The sequence below is a fragment of the Falco rusticolus genome, chromosome 11 (assembly GCF_015220075.1).
Source record: "Falco rusticolus isolate bFalRus1 chromosome 11, bFalRus1.pri, whole genome shotgun sequence".
Classification (NCBI taxonomy): Eukaryota; Metazoa; Chordata; class Aves; order Falconiformes; family Falconidae; genus Falco; species Falco rusticolus.
The window spans coordinates 19,073,472-19,090,264 of NC_051197.1; the positions used below are offsets into that span (position 1 = coordinate 19,073,472).

The following is a 16,793-nucleotide window of genomic DNA, read 5'->3' on the forward strand; positions in this document are numbered from 1 at the left end:
CATTAAAAATTTACAGAATGAAACAAAGGTGTGCTCCAGTGTCTCTCCTTACCCTTTCTACTGTTACTCTGGCAGACAAAAGGTATGGAACCTGCTTCATGAATAATGAGTCATGTAATATGCATAATGCATTTTTAATGGTATGCAATAATAACATTGAGAGAGATATTTCCAATCTTCAGACTTGCACCACAGCCTCTCAGTAGCCTGTTCTGATTCTCCCTAGATAGATGCTCTTTTCCTCCTCTTCAGTTCGATTTCCCCACCTTAAAGCCACGACTTTTTCCCCAGAGGTAGCCATGTTTATCCCAAACCACCAGCTGAGCTGGCACTGGATGCAAGCAGGGCTGGCAAGGTGGGGAGCACCCTCCCCTGCAGCCACGCACAGCCCTTGCAAAGGGGTTCAGGTCCTCAGCAACAGTTCACCAGTACCCTGAGGCGTACCAGTAAGCTGTAAGATACTCCAGTGGAAAACGCAACTTAGACCAGTAAAAACAACCTTCCTAGTTTCTTGCCTTGGAGAACAGCCTTGCCACCACAGCGTGTGGGTGCTGCAGAGCCCTCTGCCCCCACCGGTAGCTGCCAGCCCCAATCAGCGGGTCACACTGGGCCCAAACCACACCAGTGTCCTGTGGGGAAGTGAGACGCTCTGGGGTGCAGGCACGGGTAACTGAGCCGGCTGGAGTAAGGCCAGCTGGCCTGCCAGGAGGGAGGGAGGCTGTGCTGGCAGGGACAGGCCCTCCTGATGGCCGAAGGGCTGGGGTCAGCTGCTGTGCCCCGGTCACCCCACACCTGGTACCCCGGGGTGGCCTGGTACCCCCTGCCAGCACTTGCTCCGGCCACAACTGCAGTTCCCTGTAAAATAAATACCGCGCGTGGCCCCGGGGCCGCCCCGAGCCTACCTGTGCCACAGGCCGAGCTGATCCTCAGAGCTTCCCCTGCTCTGGGCAGGGCCCAGGGCACCACCAGGCCTTCCCCGTTACCTCTTAGTCCCCTACACTCACTTGTGCATTGATTAATCCAGCATAATGGGCCTAACGAGGCCTTTAGAGCACCTGGAACCTCCTGTGGTGCCTGTGCTGCAGCCTCTGTCCCTAACAACTGTGATTGTTTCTGTTCAACAAAAGCCAGGACCGTAGAGCTGTGGCATGGGCCCTGCCTGAATGGGGGCACGGCACAGCCTGCCAGGGCAGCCTGGTGAGGATGGAGCTGTGTCTGACCTTCTCAGAGGTGGCAGACAGCAGCGTGGAGGGACCTGGGTGGCACCATGGCAGGTTGCCATGGTCCTGGGGTGGGCAGGGTGCCCCAAGGGCTGGGCCAGCCCAGCAGGGCACAGGGAGCCCCTGCTTGCTGGTTTTATCCATAATGAAACCACAAAGCTGGAAATGAGTATATACCCACGTAGGCACACCAGGTTATGCATACATCTAAAAGCCCAGGCTGCCATGCTGTGTTCCACTGGGGAAAGAACAAGGGACCCCTCCGTCATCCTCCTGCTTCTCTTTTGTATGGGCTGCAACTGCCAGCTGGAGCAAGCCCTGCTGGAAAGGCAGGCAGGCAATGCTGTGAGTCCCAACAGGCTTAAGTATAAATGATGCACCTGCTGCTCAGGTGTCCCTGCAAACTCACAGGCACAGACATTTAATCTCGTAGGAGGACGTTCAAGTTCCTCCCCAGCTAAGCAGGGACTTCTGGCAGTCTACAGTTCCAAAGCAGACACTTAAAACTGCTGTCTCCCTTCCAAACCCTTTTACAGCAATAGTCTTAAGCACAGCACACCCCAGCCTTCAAAAGTGTGAAAACAGTGGGAGTTAGACAAATAAATATGGCAGTGGTGTTCTTCAATCACCTTCGTGCACCCTTGTGCAAATTCTGCTGTGCCTGCATTCCCTCCTCACATGCCATATCCCCAACCATTACTGTGGTGTAGCATTGTTATGGCTGACATTCACAAATGTGCTGAAGTTATGTATTAAATGAAAAGCACTCTGGACCATCCTCAATACTTTATTAACTTAAAACATTATTCCAATAAATATGTACCAATAAACATAAGACACTCCATAAAATCTAAATAAGGACATTTACAAATCTGTCAACAAAGTAAAAACAGCATTTTTTTAACTGAGGTACATGCAGGGTCATTTAAGGCAAATTCAGTCAATTATAATCTTTCATGATTCCTGCCCACCTCAGCTGAGTTTCCCTTTAAAAATTAAAAAAAAACCAACAAAAAAACAACAAAAACAAATATACAAATTATGCTATTGAGTAGCTATTTTCCAGTTACTACAACAAGCCCAGAGTGCCAGTAATGGTCTGGACAGGAAGGCCATGCCTCCCTGGTGCTCCTGCCCTCTGCAGCCAGGACCACTTGTTGGATGGGTTTCTAGGTATAAGGCATAAATCTGTGCTTTGGCTTTTCCACTTTTCACAAGCTTCCTTCTCCCTGGTTGATATAGCAAGAAGTAACCCCCCCATGCCTCAAACACCCACGCACACAGCCAGGCCTTGTGCAGAGATGGCTCCGGGAGGATAACAAGGGCCTCTCTATAACTGTTAATGCAGCTCCCTATGTGCACCAGAACAAGCGAGAGCAGGATCAGGCCCAAGCTGGTACTTTTGTCTAAAAACCAGCAAGATGTCAAACTGCACAGTTCAGTCCTGACCCTCCAGGTTTTCCCAAGAGGAAACCAAAAGTGAAGCCATTCAGCACCGACACTCAACCAAGGCGAGCACTCCCTACACCACATGCTGACAGCTGTCTGCCATTGCCATGTAAACACTGTTATGCCCATGTTTCCCTGCAAGGTGATTCAAGCGACTGACAACTTCAGGGGGTTCATCTTGGCCAAGGGAGAAATATTTTCCAGCTTACAGATTATTAGGTAGCTTATCTGTCTTTGGAGTATCAGGCTTCATATCTAAAAGGCTTACTGTCCAGTGTTATTTCAGAAACAGAGAGGGAAAGAGAAAGAGAGAAACCCCAGCCTTCGATTTCCTCTTTCACAGTCATTCAATGCATGGCCCTGTCCTCTTCTTTCCTCCTTGAGCTCCTGGTCAGAAAGGTAATGCCAGGGTCTGCGGTCAGGACAGGGCTTGGGTCCAGTGGGGAAGCCAAGGGAATCTGTTCTCCTAGTGTTGTAGGTATGTTCCGTATTGCAGCTGGGACTCATTTCAGGCCATGCTGTGTCTCCCGGTGTCTCCGTAAATCCACCTTTCGCTGGAAGCCTTTGCCACAGAGGTCACAGCCAAAGGGCTTGAAGCCTGTGTGCTTCCGACTGTGGGTGATGAGGTTGGAGCTCTGACTAAAGGCTTTTCCACACACCTGGCACTTGTGAGGCTTCTCACCTGCAAGCAGAAGGCAGGAGAGAGGGTGTGAAAGAGGCAACACGCTGCTTACGCAGGACCAGAGCAAACAGAAAAGGCACACTGGCCCTTAGAGCTGATCCAAGGGATCCCTGTGCCACTACCGAAGAAGTCATTCTTATAAAAAACACACAACTGGGGGCCCCAAAGCACTGACAGAGCCTGCACGGCAGCTGAGCGGGCCTGAACTTGGCTGCACCTCCATCGGCCCAGTATAGTCCTGGGAGCAGCCCGAAGCACTGAGTGCTCTCAGGACACTGTAACTGGTAAATCACTTGGCTGCATGGGCTCTGTGCATTTTAAAACTGACTTTGTGTCCTAGAAACAAGAGGAACTCTTGGAAAGACCCGCAAGTCGTGCTGAATGCCTGACACCTATTATAGCATCAGCATGGGGGCAGGTGGAATAGATAGGTGGAGGTTGTTAAGCCAGACCCAGCGAGCCGGGGTGTCTCCCCAGGGAGGTATGAAGGCCCTTAAGTGAACCCTAAAAGGCAGGGTTCATCCAGAGATCTGCCCTTCTCCCCATTCCCCACACAGAAATGCTAGCAGTCACCTCAAGCCAGCCTGCAAGTTCTCCTGCAGGCAAATAACATAAATGGGAATAAATCCAGCCTCCAGAACTTCTCCTACAGAGGGGTCAGTGGCAAAACTCCACTGGCCTCCATGGGAGCAGGATCTCAGTGCATTTTCATAGTGTTTATTATCAAGTAACAGACAAAAGGGAACCCAACCACAAAACCAAGCTTGATTTTCAGAGTGGCTTCGCACCTGCAGAGCCCACTGACTTCAGCTGGAGCAACAAACTCTTTGCATGTTTGAAGATCAGATTCTTAGAAACATAAAATAATACAAAATGTGTTGGAGTCTCAGTTCACAAATGTATGCTGCATATGAAAGGGATCTCTGATTCAGTTAAGGACCTGTTTTTTTATTAGCAATTTAAAAGCTCAGGAACAGTTTCTGTTCTCACAACAAAATAATGGTTTTGACTGATTCAGAATTTGGCTGAAATTCTACTTAATCAAGCCTCATTTGAAAAAGTGACTATGGAAATACTTTCTGTGTTTCTTCCTAAATAGTTCACTTTCATCCAGCAAACATCTGGTGGAAAAATCTTTACAAGTAACATTTATTGTTCGCTGCTTGTCATCTACAAAAGTCCCAACCAAGCAGCGCTACATATAAGGCCATCTTTCTATATATTTGCCATTTTTAGGCTTCACCCTTGATATCTGCTAGTGGTCACTATCAGGAAACAGGATTTTGGTCATCTGAATCTCAGGCTTGCAGCTGTTATTTCATGTCTCCAAATGCTTCTGTATCTCACACGTCGTCATTTCCCTCTACTTGAAGTGAATGGTGCAAGACTGAAAGGCAAGATTTTCTTTTAAAGGTTTCTGACAAACCTGCCTTCTCACTGAATGATATTTCCTTTGGTGATTCACCTGCACTTTATTAGTCTCCACGTTTATTACTAACAGTGAAACTTGAGAACTCTGCACCTCTCCTTCCATTCTCTATCAAACTGCAGACATTTCTCTGAAAGTCCGGGTGGAAGTGCAGGCAATCTCTAAACAAATATTTAGACTAAGAGTTGGACCCTAGGCCCTTCAGTTTAGTGTTTGATCTAGAGGAGGAGACTCCTGTTGTTTCTACTGTAAATTGATAGATCCTGAAAAAAAAAAAAAAAGCTGCAATCAAATTCACCTGTCATTTTCCAGGGACCTCCACTGTAAATCAAGGCTCCATGAATATAATACTCTACAAATCATCTTATACAAAAGCCCTTTGAATAAACATTGGTGGATGCTATTAAGGGAGCACCGATTGGATTGTGAGGATTTGGGTTATTTTGCAGCTGCTGTTCATGAAACCACATTCAAATCACTTTCCTTTGCACAAGTAGAGCTCAGACAGCATGAGGAACAGCAGCAAGGCAGTGAGAGGCATGGGAGATGCCTGTAGTGTCCCAGCTGAGAAGGAATGGACTGCTGCAGAGGGACCTCTTCTGAGACCTGCCCTCACAGTTGGGGCTGCACAACAGCAGCTGCAGGGCTGACCTGTGTGAATGAAGGTGTGTTTCTTCATATCAGATTTCTGGTGGAACCGCTTCCCACAGTACTGGCACGGATAAGGCCGGGTGTCCGAGTGGATGAGCAGGTGGGTGGACAGAGTAGAAGATCTCTTAAAACTCTTGCCACAAATCTTACAATCAAAGCTGCGTTCCTGCAGAGAAGAGCCCAAACACACACACGTTACACCACACCAATGATCCCACCAGAACATCAGTGTTGCCCCTTCTGCCTTAGCAAACACTTCCACTTCTCCAGAGGGCTGGCTGGCCTGCAGAGACGCTAACACTGGCATGATAGCACTACATGGTAAAAAAATAATGCATCCTCTCCCAGTGCTGTGCACCACTCCTCACAAAAATTCAATTGATCAGCTGTTCCTGCTATCAGGAATGGCTAAGTGGGAGGCAGCCCTGACCAACCAGCCAGAGTCCGCCTGCACATTTCAGCAGGGGCCCAGGACACGATCACTCCACTGGGAAGCCCAACAGCTGCAGCACTGTTCAGAGGCCAGCTCTCCACTGTACACAGGAAAGTGGGTGCTGAAATCTGCTTGGCTGTCCTGGGAAATCTCTGTGGCAGGCTGACTTCTGCTGGCAAGGTAACAACTAACTGCTTATGTGTAGTTCCATTAAAATTCAAATGAAAGGTACCTAGAGCACCAGGCGAAAACAGCTTTTTGGCTTACTACTTTAACATATCAAAAAAATGTATTAATACCTTGCTATCTCTCCTCTCCACCACTTTCTTCCACCATAAATCATCTCTTCTTTCCATCCCTTAACTACCATCACACCTTCGTCTTCCTCTATGCTTTCATACAATCACCTTTGTTTATTTGGCTTTTAATGTGCCCTCCCTGAAATGTCCCCTCCATGGACACCATATGCAGTGCTGCTCTTTTCACCATTATTTAATGGGTGATGAGCTATTTGCCCTCATTGTGTGCTCTGTCTGCTGTTGCACACTTCATGAAATTGTAAATAAAACAGCAAAAAAACATTGCTGTAATTCTATCCTCCAAAAGCCAATCTGAAGAAGGAAGATTTGCCAAGTCAAGTGGGTGGGTGAAGGGGAAATATGGCACAATATCAGCAGGTGGAAAATGTTACAAGTCCTCCTACCAAAATTAACTACCATATTCTTTTGGTGTGTGACTCAGAGTGTGTCGAGACGGGTGAAGTCTGTGCTCTATACCTGACTGGTCGTTGAGATGTTCCTGCACAGACACAATGACTACAAACAAGGGAAGATTCACTTCTCGGGGGGAGGGGAGGAGAAAGAATGAGGAGAGCTGCATCGAAAGAAAGCACAGTGGGTTGCTTTAGCTGTTAAAAAAAGTCCACAGGCACATTACAATTTCCAGCTCCAGGAGTGAAAATTTATTATCCGTTACTTCTGGAGTGCCAAAAGTGCCCATTGCTTAATACAGACGCACACAAGGTCTGGGGAATGGAAACAAAGCCTGTGCTTTTTAATTTGTTCATTTGCTCCTTTGCTCACTAGCTGCTCACCCTTTCCTCTACCTGCCACTGTAATCCTCACCCACAGCTGCCCACTGCAGCCCTACCACATTCTCTTCCTCTGCTCCGTTTAGGTGCCCACCTACTGCCCTGTGACTGCCTTCATGGGCTCCCCAGCGCCAGCTGAAGCAAGCAGCTGGCCCTGGCCCTCATCAGACCTTCATCCTGGCAGCCCGCCCCGCTCTCACCTGCGAGTGCACAGCCTTGTGCTGCTCCAGGCTGACTGCATGGCCGAAGGTCTTGCCACACATGTCACAGGCAAAGGGCCTCGTGCCACTGTGTGAGCGGCGCACATGTACCTCAAGGCCATGAGGCGTGGAGAAGACCTGAGTGGAGAGAGCACACTGGGTCAGGCTTGCCCGGGAGAAGGGGCTGGAGAAGAGTCATAACCAGTGTGGGAGAAAGGGATCCTTACCTTGCTGCACTTGACACACTTGTAAGAGCCAGTGCTGATGAGCAATGGGCGACACAAGAGGTCCGACTCCACTTTGATGCCACCTGGCCCCTTCTCTTGCTGCAGCCCGGGCTGCGTCTCAGCAAAGAGTCCAGGCACTGCTGCTGGCGGCCGCTCAAACAGCCCTGGGCCCGGGGAGCCGAAGTCACCATAAAGTCCGAGGGAAGAGCTACACTCGGCACCGTAGAGGGCAGGCTCAGATCCTCGCTCGCAGAAGAGCCCCAGGGCTGAGGTTCGCTCCAGCGTCGGGCAGGGCCTGTAGCTTTGCACAAGGTGCCTCAGTTCGGAGCCACCCAGGCTGTTCCACGTGTACGGTTTGAAGGGCACCGAGAAGGGGGATGCTTCATCTAGGGATGGACACACAGATCGCTCCGAGGCTGTGGAAACACAAGGGCATCAGAATTAGTGTGCTTCAGAATCCAGCTGCTATCGTGGGGCAGAATCATCGCAGCACTCGGACTTGTGCCCAGAGCCAGACCCCTACGCTGCACATTAAGGCTGCCCTTTCATCTCCAATGGGAGGACATTTTGTATTGCACTGGAGTCTGTGCGTCCAGTACTACCTACTCACCTGCTGTCCCCACCAAAATACTTAAAGCATCCACCAATTTTATCTGTCTCCATCTCTGGGAGCCCAGGTGTGCACACGTTGATCTGACTGTTGAGATACTAAACAACTCAATCTGCAACTTCCTTTGGTTTTATCTGCAGCTCCTCAGAAAAGTATATCTATGGTGTCCCAAGATGGGCATCAAAGCTGACAGTCCACATGTTTAAGATCTGATGTAGATCCCACACACACATATAGCAAATACAACATTACAGAGGTGCCAGAAGGAGCAAGCGTGCTGAGATTTACCTGTTCAACAAAACTGAAAACTACTTGTTTCACAATTAAATGACCAAATCTAGGCTCTCAACTTCATGCCACAGCTGTTCATAACTATACTACAGCATAATTAAAATAAAAACCAGCTTCTGAGAGGCTTGAATGTCATGCATTGCTTTTTCAGAAAAAAATAAACTAAAATTTGTCCTCATCTGAAATAAAATCGTGATTGTTTCAGATTTCTCTGAGTTTCTCAAAGTATAGAAACTGTGTCCACCCAAAATAAAGAGCTTCACAAAACCATCGGTATAGACAGCATTAAAAACTGAAGACACAAAAAGATTTTCTTAGCAGTCATAATCAAAGCAATCTTCCACCAGAACAAGCTCAGATGGCTTCAGATGCCTCTAATAGGCTCACCTTTGGCAATGGCATCTGACCAAGGCAGTGAGCACCACAGGATGAATCACACTTGGGGGCCATAGCAGAGCCTGACGCAATGGCAGGAACACAGCCTTTGAGATCAGTGCCTAAAGGCACCAATGCTCAGGGAGCCTCGCATAGAGGAAAGCAAAGTTAGGCAGGGAACATGAGGTACCAGACCCCAACTGTGTCTGCCAGAGATGCTGATTAATGCCCAAGGTGCTCTGCTTTCACTCATCACAATAGGCAGCAGCACTGGGAGAGTCAAACATCTCCACTGGATAATTGTTTTAGTGAACCAAGGAAAAGATAAATCAATTAATTGCTGAATTCACAAAGATACAGGCAACTCTTACCACTTGGGCTTCCATAACAACCTCCCTTACCCAAAAACTTGTTCATCCACAATTTCTATCTTGCCTTTTTTCATTCCTGTCAACTTCACAGCTCCCATGGCTTTCTCAACCATTGGCAAACCAGGATAACTAGGGGTGAGCTAGGGAAGATGTGTTAGGCCGTCTATTTGGATAGGCAGGTGGTCACTGAGGGTTACAGAAGGGAAATGAAGACGAGGTGAAAACTGAGCTATGAATGACTTGACTGTATCTTATCTTTTACAAAAATCCAGATGTTAATAGTCTCAAATTCTTCCATTGAAATCAGCGTCTTTTGGTTGGAAGTATATGTGCACATACCAACTGGGACGTTTGAACAGAGCTATGAAATCACATTAGCTGACATGATGATGAGCATGATTTTTCCTGTTCTGCACTGACTGCAAAAGTTGTGGTCAGCGTCACATCATCTATCTTGTGTCTTTGCAACCAGTTTCAGCATTGCCATCTCTCACGATTTTATCACAAGATTCAAAACTATCTTAAAGCCCCAGCTTTTGAAACTGCATGATTTCATCAGGCTCTCAGCTTTCCTTTTGTTTGCTTGTTCTTGTTTTAACTTTATTTCGCTCTTAAAGACAACTTGCAGCCCAGACTGTAAAGAAAAGCATCAAAATGTAAACCCTCAATATTTCAACACTAGAACTGAATATCCATAAGGTATTACTTACAATCTTGATTTCCAAGCCAGTCTGTTGAGTGAGAGCAGAGGGAAGGCTGACCTGATTTTTGAGCCCTTGGAATTGGCAACATGGGACACAGTAAACATTGCACCACGGATCAGTTTGCGTGCAATGTTCCTTCCATCACCTCACATGCTTTGGAGACCTCTCAAGCACAAGCACAGGGGAGCCACTCACGCTATACTTTTCAGGGGCAAGCTCAAGCCATCCAAGCCCTGTACCCAGTGTCAAGGCAACCTGCAAACCCTGCTCTGCCACACTGCTGGACACTTCTGTGTCTGCCTCTCCTCTGCTACACAGCACCTAGGCCCCCAAGGGGTGCACAGGGAGGGAGAGACAGATTCTCCCTACTCTTCCTAGCAATTCTGTGCATTCTTTGTATAGACCACTTCTGTGAGAAAAGACATCAATGCCCTTTTTTGAAGGCAAGGTAAACTCAGCCTGAAATCGCTGGGAACAAATTGATATGCATAGCAAAGAAAGATTCAGGTGTCCTCCTCCGCAGACCACAGAACACCATGCTCTCTGCACAACACCATTATACCCAGTAAAAGCCTCCCCCAAGACCGCAGCATGATCAGGCTCATCAGGAGATACTAATATACTGTTGCACTGAGCTACCAGGCACCTTCTGTATATGCAAACGCATGTGATTACAGACACACGTAGAAAGTGAGGTTAAATAACAGTGATTTGCACTGATGGAGTCAACAACGTATTAGAGTGTTAACAGGTATTGTGTCTGTGCGCACCCGCCTAGATCAGCAGCACAGCACTCAAAGACAAATCTGAAATCTGGCTTTCACTGTGTATTGAAGTGCAACCTGCACCTACGTTCACTTCTAGGGATAAGGGGGTGACAGTACTACTCACTGCACCTGCCCTGAGCATGATTTAGAACCATCATTTCTTATCTGACCTGCCTGTCAAAGAATAGAAACTGTGCCCCACCCAGACAAAGACAATCATAAAAATCCAGTCTCTCACCAGTGCATCTTGCAGAGGTGATCTAGGCACGAATTCCAGCTTCACACTGAATCTGAAGCAGCTTCAAGGCAGAGGGGTTGGGGGGCAGCTGTGGGAGGAAGCCCGACTATCTAAGCCTGCTGCCACTGCCTTCATCATTAACGTTAACAGCATCTCTCTCAGTGCACTGAGGTTCATTTAATAAAGCTCTTTCCTTACAGTACTTGTTACCTTCCCTTACCAGAGGAGTCCCTTACCTTCCTGTTCTTCCTGTGAATGGAATCAGAAAGTCCCAGGACTGCCCTCCCCTACCTCCACCAAAAAAATCTTGATCTGGGGATGTCGCCCTCATTTTGCAAAGACACCTTCCCTGGGTAGCTGGATGGTTGGCTGGGAGCTAATGAACCCCACAGTGGGGGAAGAAACGAGTGGGGAGAGGGAAAAAGCAGAGCAACCCTGGTAAATACCTGCTCCATTTTACATCTGTCTAATTTTAGACACCTCATGAAAACGGCCTGTTTCCAATGCACAAATTGTAATTGTTTGGGGAAGGAAGAGGAGGACAAATTTGTTAGATCAAAAATTATGCACTTGGTACACTTTGTGCAGAAATATTAGGAAAAGAAAGACTGCTGCATTTGGTCAGGTCTGTCATTTGTAGACTGAAACTGTCCCGTGGCCGGCTTTGATGATACTGGGCAGCATTTTGAATATCCCCTCAAAGGGCTTTAGGGCTCTTAAAATAGAGGGAGGCTTTCAAAATGCAAACCCTGTTCATCACAATCAGCCGTTGATATGCAAGGACGTTGTAAAAGACGAAGTGGGAAAGTGGTGGGGAAACCGGACTAAGCATTCGTTTGCTGGCGTCTGCTGTCGGTAAAGCTGAGACAATTTTTCCTTCGCTAAGACAGAAATTGTTCTTTTTTCCAGCTGTCACTTTTTAACCGAGGCAATAAAAAGTGGGGGTTATATAAAAATAATTTTGTTATAAAATAACACCATTGTTTTTTTAAACGAGATAAGTATTCGCGCCAGGCTGGGGACAGCATCTCCCACTGCTCCAACCACATCAAAGGCAGGACGAGGGAGCTAGAGACAGGCGCTGCAGCCATAAGTGTGAGTTTCCTGGATTTGGGGTATTTAAATCTGACCGTCATTATTTTCTGCTGTTTTTTCACGAATGCGTTTTTAGAAAAGAAAAAAAAAACCAAACAACAACAAAAAAAAACAGATAGAGAGAAGAGGGGGAGGGAGGGAGGGAGGGATCTTTTTTATAGGCAAGAAGCAAGAAATAACCTGAAAAGGAGTTAGGGAAAACGTCTAGCATATAGTACGAAATACAAAGTGAACGCTGTTTACTACGGGTATACAGATCGCCTAGTAGAAATTTTTACTGTCTTAAAACACATCTGACTCGGGGTAGCAGGACCCAGTGTAGGAAAATGCCGGGACCTTTAAAACATAACCGGCTTGCGTCTAGAAATTAATCAGAAACCAAAAAATCAACGCCCGACGGCACCACAGCTTTCCTACAGCCTGTCAGCCGCCGCTTCCCCACCACCGGCAGACAGGCTGGAAAAGCAACCCGAGAAAGATAACCCGAAAACGAGTGGAAGTGCGTGGGAAAAGGCAAATCTGTCCCTTCCACTTGTTTCGGCCTGCGGCACGCAGCCGTGAGCCGCTGCCCCGCCGCACCGACCCGGGCCCGGCGCCGCTCGCCCCGGTCCTACCTGGCGAGACGGAGGGCGAGGGAGGTCTCCAGAAATCCTCGAACTCGGACACCCTGTCACAGACGCTGCCCTCGCAGCTGGGCGCTGACTCGGAGGTGCCATCGGCAGCCTCGGTCAGGTGGGATTCCGGGGAGAAGCGCCCCTGGGAAGGCTCCGGATCGGGCAGGACGGTGCGGCACAGCCCCGCGTCCTCGGGGATCTTGCTGTCTGCGGGACAAAGGGGGCGAGGGGGCTCCTCAGTGCGGGCCCGGCCACCTCCCGCGGCGGCCCCGCTCCCGCCGAGGTTTGCCGCCGGGGTCCCTCCAGCCCTGCATCAGCCCCGCCAGCCTCCCGCGGCGGCTGCGGTGCCGGGGGCTGCAGGGCCACCGGCCGGTGCTGGCGCCGCCGGTAGCGGGCTGACGCGGGGCGGGCGGGCGAGGCTGCGGCCGGGGGGCTCCTACCTGCACAGATCTGGGCTAGCACCGTTTCCAGCCGCAGGCTGTAGTCCTCGTCGGCGGAGCGGGGCTGGTGGTAGCTGTGCGCTTTCTTGCTCTTTACTAGGAAGGACCTCGGCATGGTGGGGTGCTGCCACGGCCGGCGCGGCCGCGCTCCCTCTCCAAGCGCCGGGCACGGCGGCGGCTGCGAGCGTCACCCCCGAGTCTCCCGCGGGGCGGCGGCGGAGAGGCGACCTGCGGGGAGGCGCCGAGCCCGCCGGTGAGGGCCGGGGGCGCCGGCCGGGAGGGGCCGCTCGCCGGGGGCGGCGCGCCAGGTGGCGGCGTGCAGGTGGCTCAGGCCACCGCCCCCGGCCCCGCTCGCCTCGCCCCCCCCTTCCCAGAGCGCAGCTACTGAGCCTCCCGCCGGCCCCGGCCAGCGCTGTCGTCCCCCCCCCCCCGGTGCCGCCCCGGCCACGCTCGACGGCCGCTGCCGGATTGCGGGGAACAGGCAACAGCAGCGACCGGGCACCGTCCGTCGGACGAGGGGGGCTGAGCGAGCTGCGGAGGCGGGGGCGGGAGGGGAGGGGACCGGTCATGTGCAGCCCCGTCCCTCCGGGGCAGCGTGGCCGCGCTCGGCGGGGTGGGCGCACCGCGCCTCCATGTTTGCGTCCGCGCCGGCAGCCGCCGCAAAAGCGGCGCCAGCAAAAGGCACCCCCGAAGCGGCTTATCAGTGCCCGCCACCCAGAGCGGGCCGGAGGGCGCAGGGCTGCTGCCGGGACGGGTGGGAGAGTCGTTACAAACCCGGCAGCCTAACCCGACGCCTGAGAGGCTGTTGCTGTCGGAGGGACTGATTCACCCCTCCAGCGCGAACAACGATAACGCGAAAACGAACAAAACGGAATCTGCTGCGGTCCGCAGCTGCAAGGTGCCGCGGCGCCAACAGCTGCGGGCACCGAAAGCCGGGGCGGGGAGAGAAACGAGGTGGGAAACCTTCAGGGGGCCCTGGGGGACAGGGACCGGGCTAACCAGAGCTGCCCCCCGCCTGCTCCTTGAGGAAGGCGGGAGACGTTCACTGGGACCCGTCTAGCACCGGCCCGCCCCTGCGGTTACGCTGCACACTTTGCAGAAAGCGAGCTTAAGCTGCGTTTGGTTCTTTTGGGGGACTTCGGGAGGCTGCTGATGCTTTTCTTTCTTTCTTCCCCTTCCACCCGCACACACCCCCCCGTCAGTGGCCTCAGGTTTGCGGACGGGAGAAGGAGGTAAGGGGCGCGGGAGCTGCCCCGCAGGTGGCGACCCGGGCTGCGCGGCGAAGCACCGGCCCGTCCGCGCCCGGCGGGGGGCAGGGCCGCGAGGCGCCGCCCCCGGGCACAGCGCCGGGCGAGCGGGTGGGAGCGTTGCTGCCCGGGCCCACCTGCGCCTCGGTTCATCCTTGAGCGGGGCCCGGCAGCGAGTGGGGCACCGAGTGGGGGGCGAGAATCAAAGCGGCCCGGTACCGCGCCGCCCTCCCCGACAGCAACCGCCGCCGCAGCCGTTGGGGAGCTCCGGGCGCCGGCGCCGCTTCTGCCGCGTGTTTTCGCCCCGGCGCGGTGCTTTTCCCTCCAAAAGCCACGCCGCGGAGGCGCCGCCGGCCTCCGCCGCCCAAGGCCGCCTGCGAGGCCGGGGCCGTGCCCGTGGGAAGGCGAGTCCCGCAGCCCACCTGGCCGCAGCCGGCACCCGCCCCCTCCCACCCCCCCCACCCCCCGCTGGCACGCGGGCCGCGCGCGAGGCCGGCGTCTCCCCGAGCCGCCACCACTGAGGCAGAGCCGGAGCGGCGCGGGGGGCGGCGGGGAGGGGAGGAGGGGGGAGGGGAGGGGAGGGGAGGGGAGGTGAGGAGGGCTGAGGAGAGGAGAAGGGTCGCTGCCACCCCGGCCCGCCCGCAGCTGCCCACGCGAGGCGAGCAAGGCAAAAGCGCTTACCCATTTGGAGGGGTGAAGGAAGCTGGGCTGCAGCCGGGGTTTGCGCCGCAGCCTGCTAGTTTGGGTGATTTTAAATTTAGCCTCCCTTTAAGGAGCAATGGTGCTTGAGTTGGCTGCTTTTTTTTTTTCTTTTTTTTTTTTTTTTCTGTCTCTCTCAACTCCTTCAGAGCTCGGCCCCCTAAACCACAAATTCCACTTCCTGAGCGTTAGGAGCTTCTGCAAAAAAAAAAAAAAAAAAAAAAAAAAAGTGCCTCACAAATCAGCACTGTTCCCCCTCCTTTCTTTCTCGTTTTTCCTTAAATGAAAATGTCTTACCGTATTCCACCTCACAGGGCTCGCTGAAGTGACATCAAAGTGTCATTCTGGACTCAGGCGTTTCATTTCTCTCGGGGTTCTGCTCTAGAAATTACACGCATCTATCTGAACTATTCTTGGATCCCCTTCAACTTCCGCAACGAGAACAAGTCACAGATTCAAAACACAGATTGACTCAAGGCGGGCAGCGGCTGAGGGCAGGGGACGGAGGAGCCGGCGCCCGCCCTGCGCCCGGCCCGGCAGCGGGGGGACGCGCCTCCGCCGCCATCCAGCCCTGCGGGCCGGTACAATCGGGGCTAAGGCAGGGCCCTGGGCGTCGGAGACCTCCCCTAGACTAGAAATAACTTGTTGTGGAAAACTTTTGGGATAAATACGCCCAACGGCGCTGAAAATACCTTAAGACCCAAGCCTAGAGGTTTGCTCATTTCCCTTCGGATTTAGGTAATGGTTAAATATGGAAAGGGTAGGCGAGATCCCCCACCGCCACCCCTCCCCGGCGCACGGTGGGTACTGTAGCTTAAGGGCGATTCAAGCACGAAGGCGAAAGAGGAGCGGAGCCAGGCGAGAGGGGAGCGATTGCCTCCTCCGCCTGCGTGCCGGTGCTCGGGCCGCTGGCTCGGGAAGGGTCCGTGGGGCAGGCACCGGCGGCGGGCACGGTGGCGGGGGTCCACGGCAGGCAGCGCCTCACACCGCCCGCGCCTGCGGAGACCCCCGAAGAAAAAAAGGCTCGCCTTGCTTTACACAGACACCCCGACCCCAAAACACAGTTTTCTGGGTCTAGCTTCGGATTCCCAGGATGCAGCCAGGAAATCCGACACAGTTCTTCCGTGTCTTTCTGAGGTGATTGTGGGCTTCGCTCTCAGACATCTCGGGCCATCAGCAACGTCGTTTCGGTGACTATAGGGCCGCCCGAAGTACGGCTCCGCAGTGGGCGAATCGAGGTTTAACACCATCTCCCGTTCAGAAATGACCGAGACTGAAGTCGGACAAGGCAGGAGCAAACTTCAGCCTCTCTCACGCCCGGGGAGCATGCTGGCTTTGCCAACAGGTGCTTTTCTTCACCACTACCCCACCCCCGAAGTATTCACAGAAAAATTAGTCACTGTGTGCCTGTGAGCCCGTGTGGAACGTAGGATTAACCTGACTTCCCAAAATCTAACTAAGCAAGCAAACACCACCACGAGAAAAACCGTCCAACCTTTTGCGTGATGCTTTAGTAGTGACACAAAAGGAAGCTGAAGAACACGACTGACACATCGACCTTAACACCTTCATTACTGCCGGAAAGTTCCTGGTGCTGGGCACAGCAGTTTTACTTACGGCATCCGTGTACCGCGGTCTCCTTGCTGCGCCTTTGGTTGATTACTCTGAAAATCATTCGCTCCGTCAGCTTCAAAAATAAATGCTGGATTCAGTAGAAATAACCAGATTGGAACAACTCGGTGTAATTTCGTGTATGCGTCTTCGTTGACTCACTGTTTATGACTTTTTGCAAAACAGCCTTTCTCGTTTGCCTCTGAAATGGGATGAGAAACTAATAGCCTTTCGATTACCTTGCCAAACAGCGCTTTGACTGTAATGAAAGCAGCAGAAAACATGACTGTAAATCACTATTAGCTCTCGTAAGCCATCCTGACCCGGTTGTAATAAAATACATATCCATC

At 52.0% G+C, this 16,793-nt stretch overlaps 1 protein-coding gene and 1 long non-coding RNA gene across 2 annotated transcripts; one reads left to right on the forward strand and one right to left on the reverse strand.

Annotated features, from left to right (window-relative positions):
- Positions 1-1,989: 1,989 nt before the first annotated feature.
- Positions 1,990-13,112, reverse strand: GFI1 (growth factor independent 1 transcriptional repressor). The gene is made up of 6 exons (XM_037404614.1): positions 12,887-13,112; positions 12,447-12,653; positions 7,382-7,797; positions 7,155-7,292; positions 5,432-5,597; positions 1,990-3,351 (listed from the first exon to the last, which is right to left on the reverse strand). The coding sequence occupies exons 1-6, from the start codon at positions 12,999-13,001 to the stop codon at positions 3,173-3,175; spliced, it is 1,221 nt and encodes a 406-aa protein (XP_037260511.1). The 5' UTR covers positions 13,002-13,112; the 3' UTR covers positions 1,990-3,172.
- Positions 13,113-13,432: 320 nt separating this feature from the next.
- On the forward strand, positions 13,433-16,793 carry LOC119155198. Its single transcript, XR_005106639.1, has 2 exons — positions 13,433-14,118; positions 15,147-16,793. It is a non-coding gene; the product is annotated as an uncharacterized LOC119155198 (long non-coding RNA).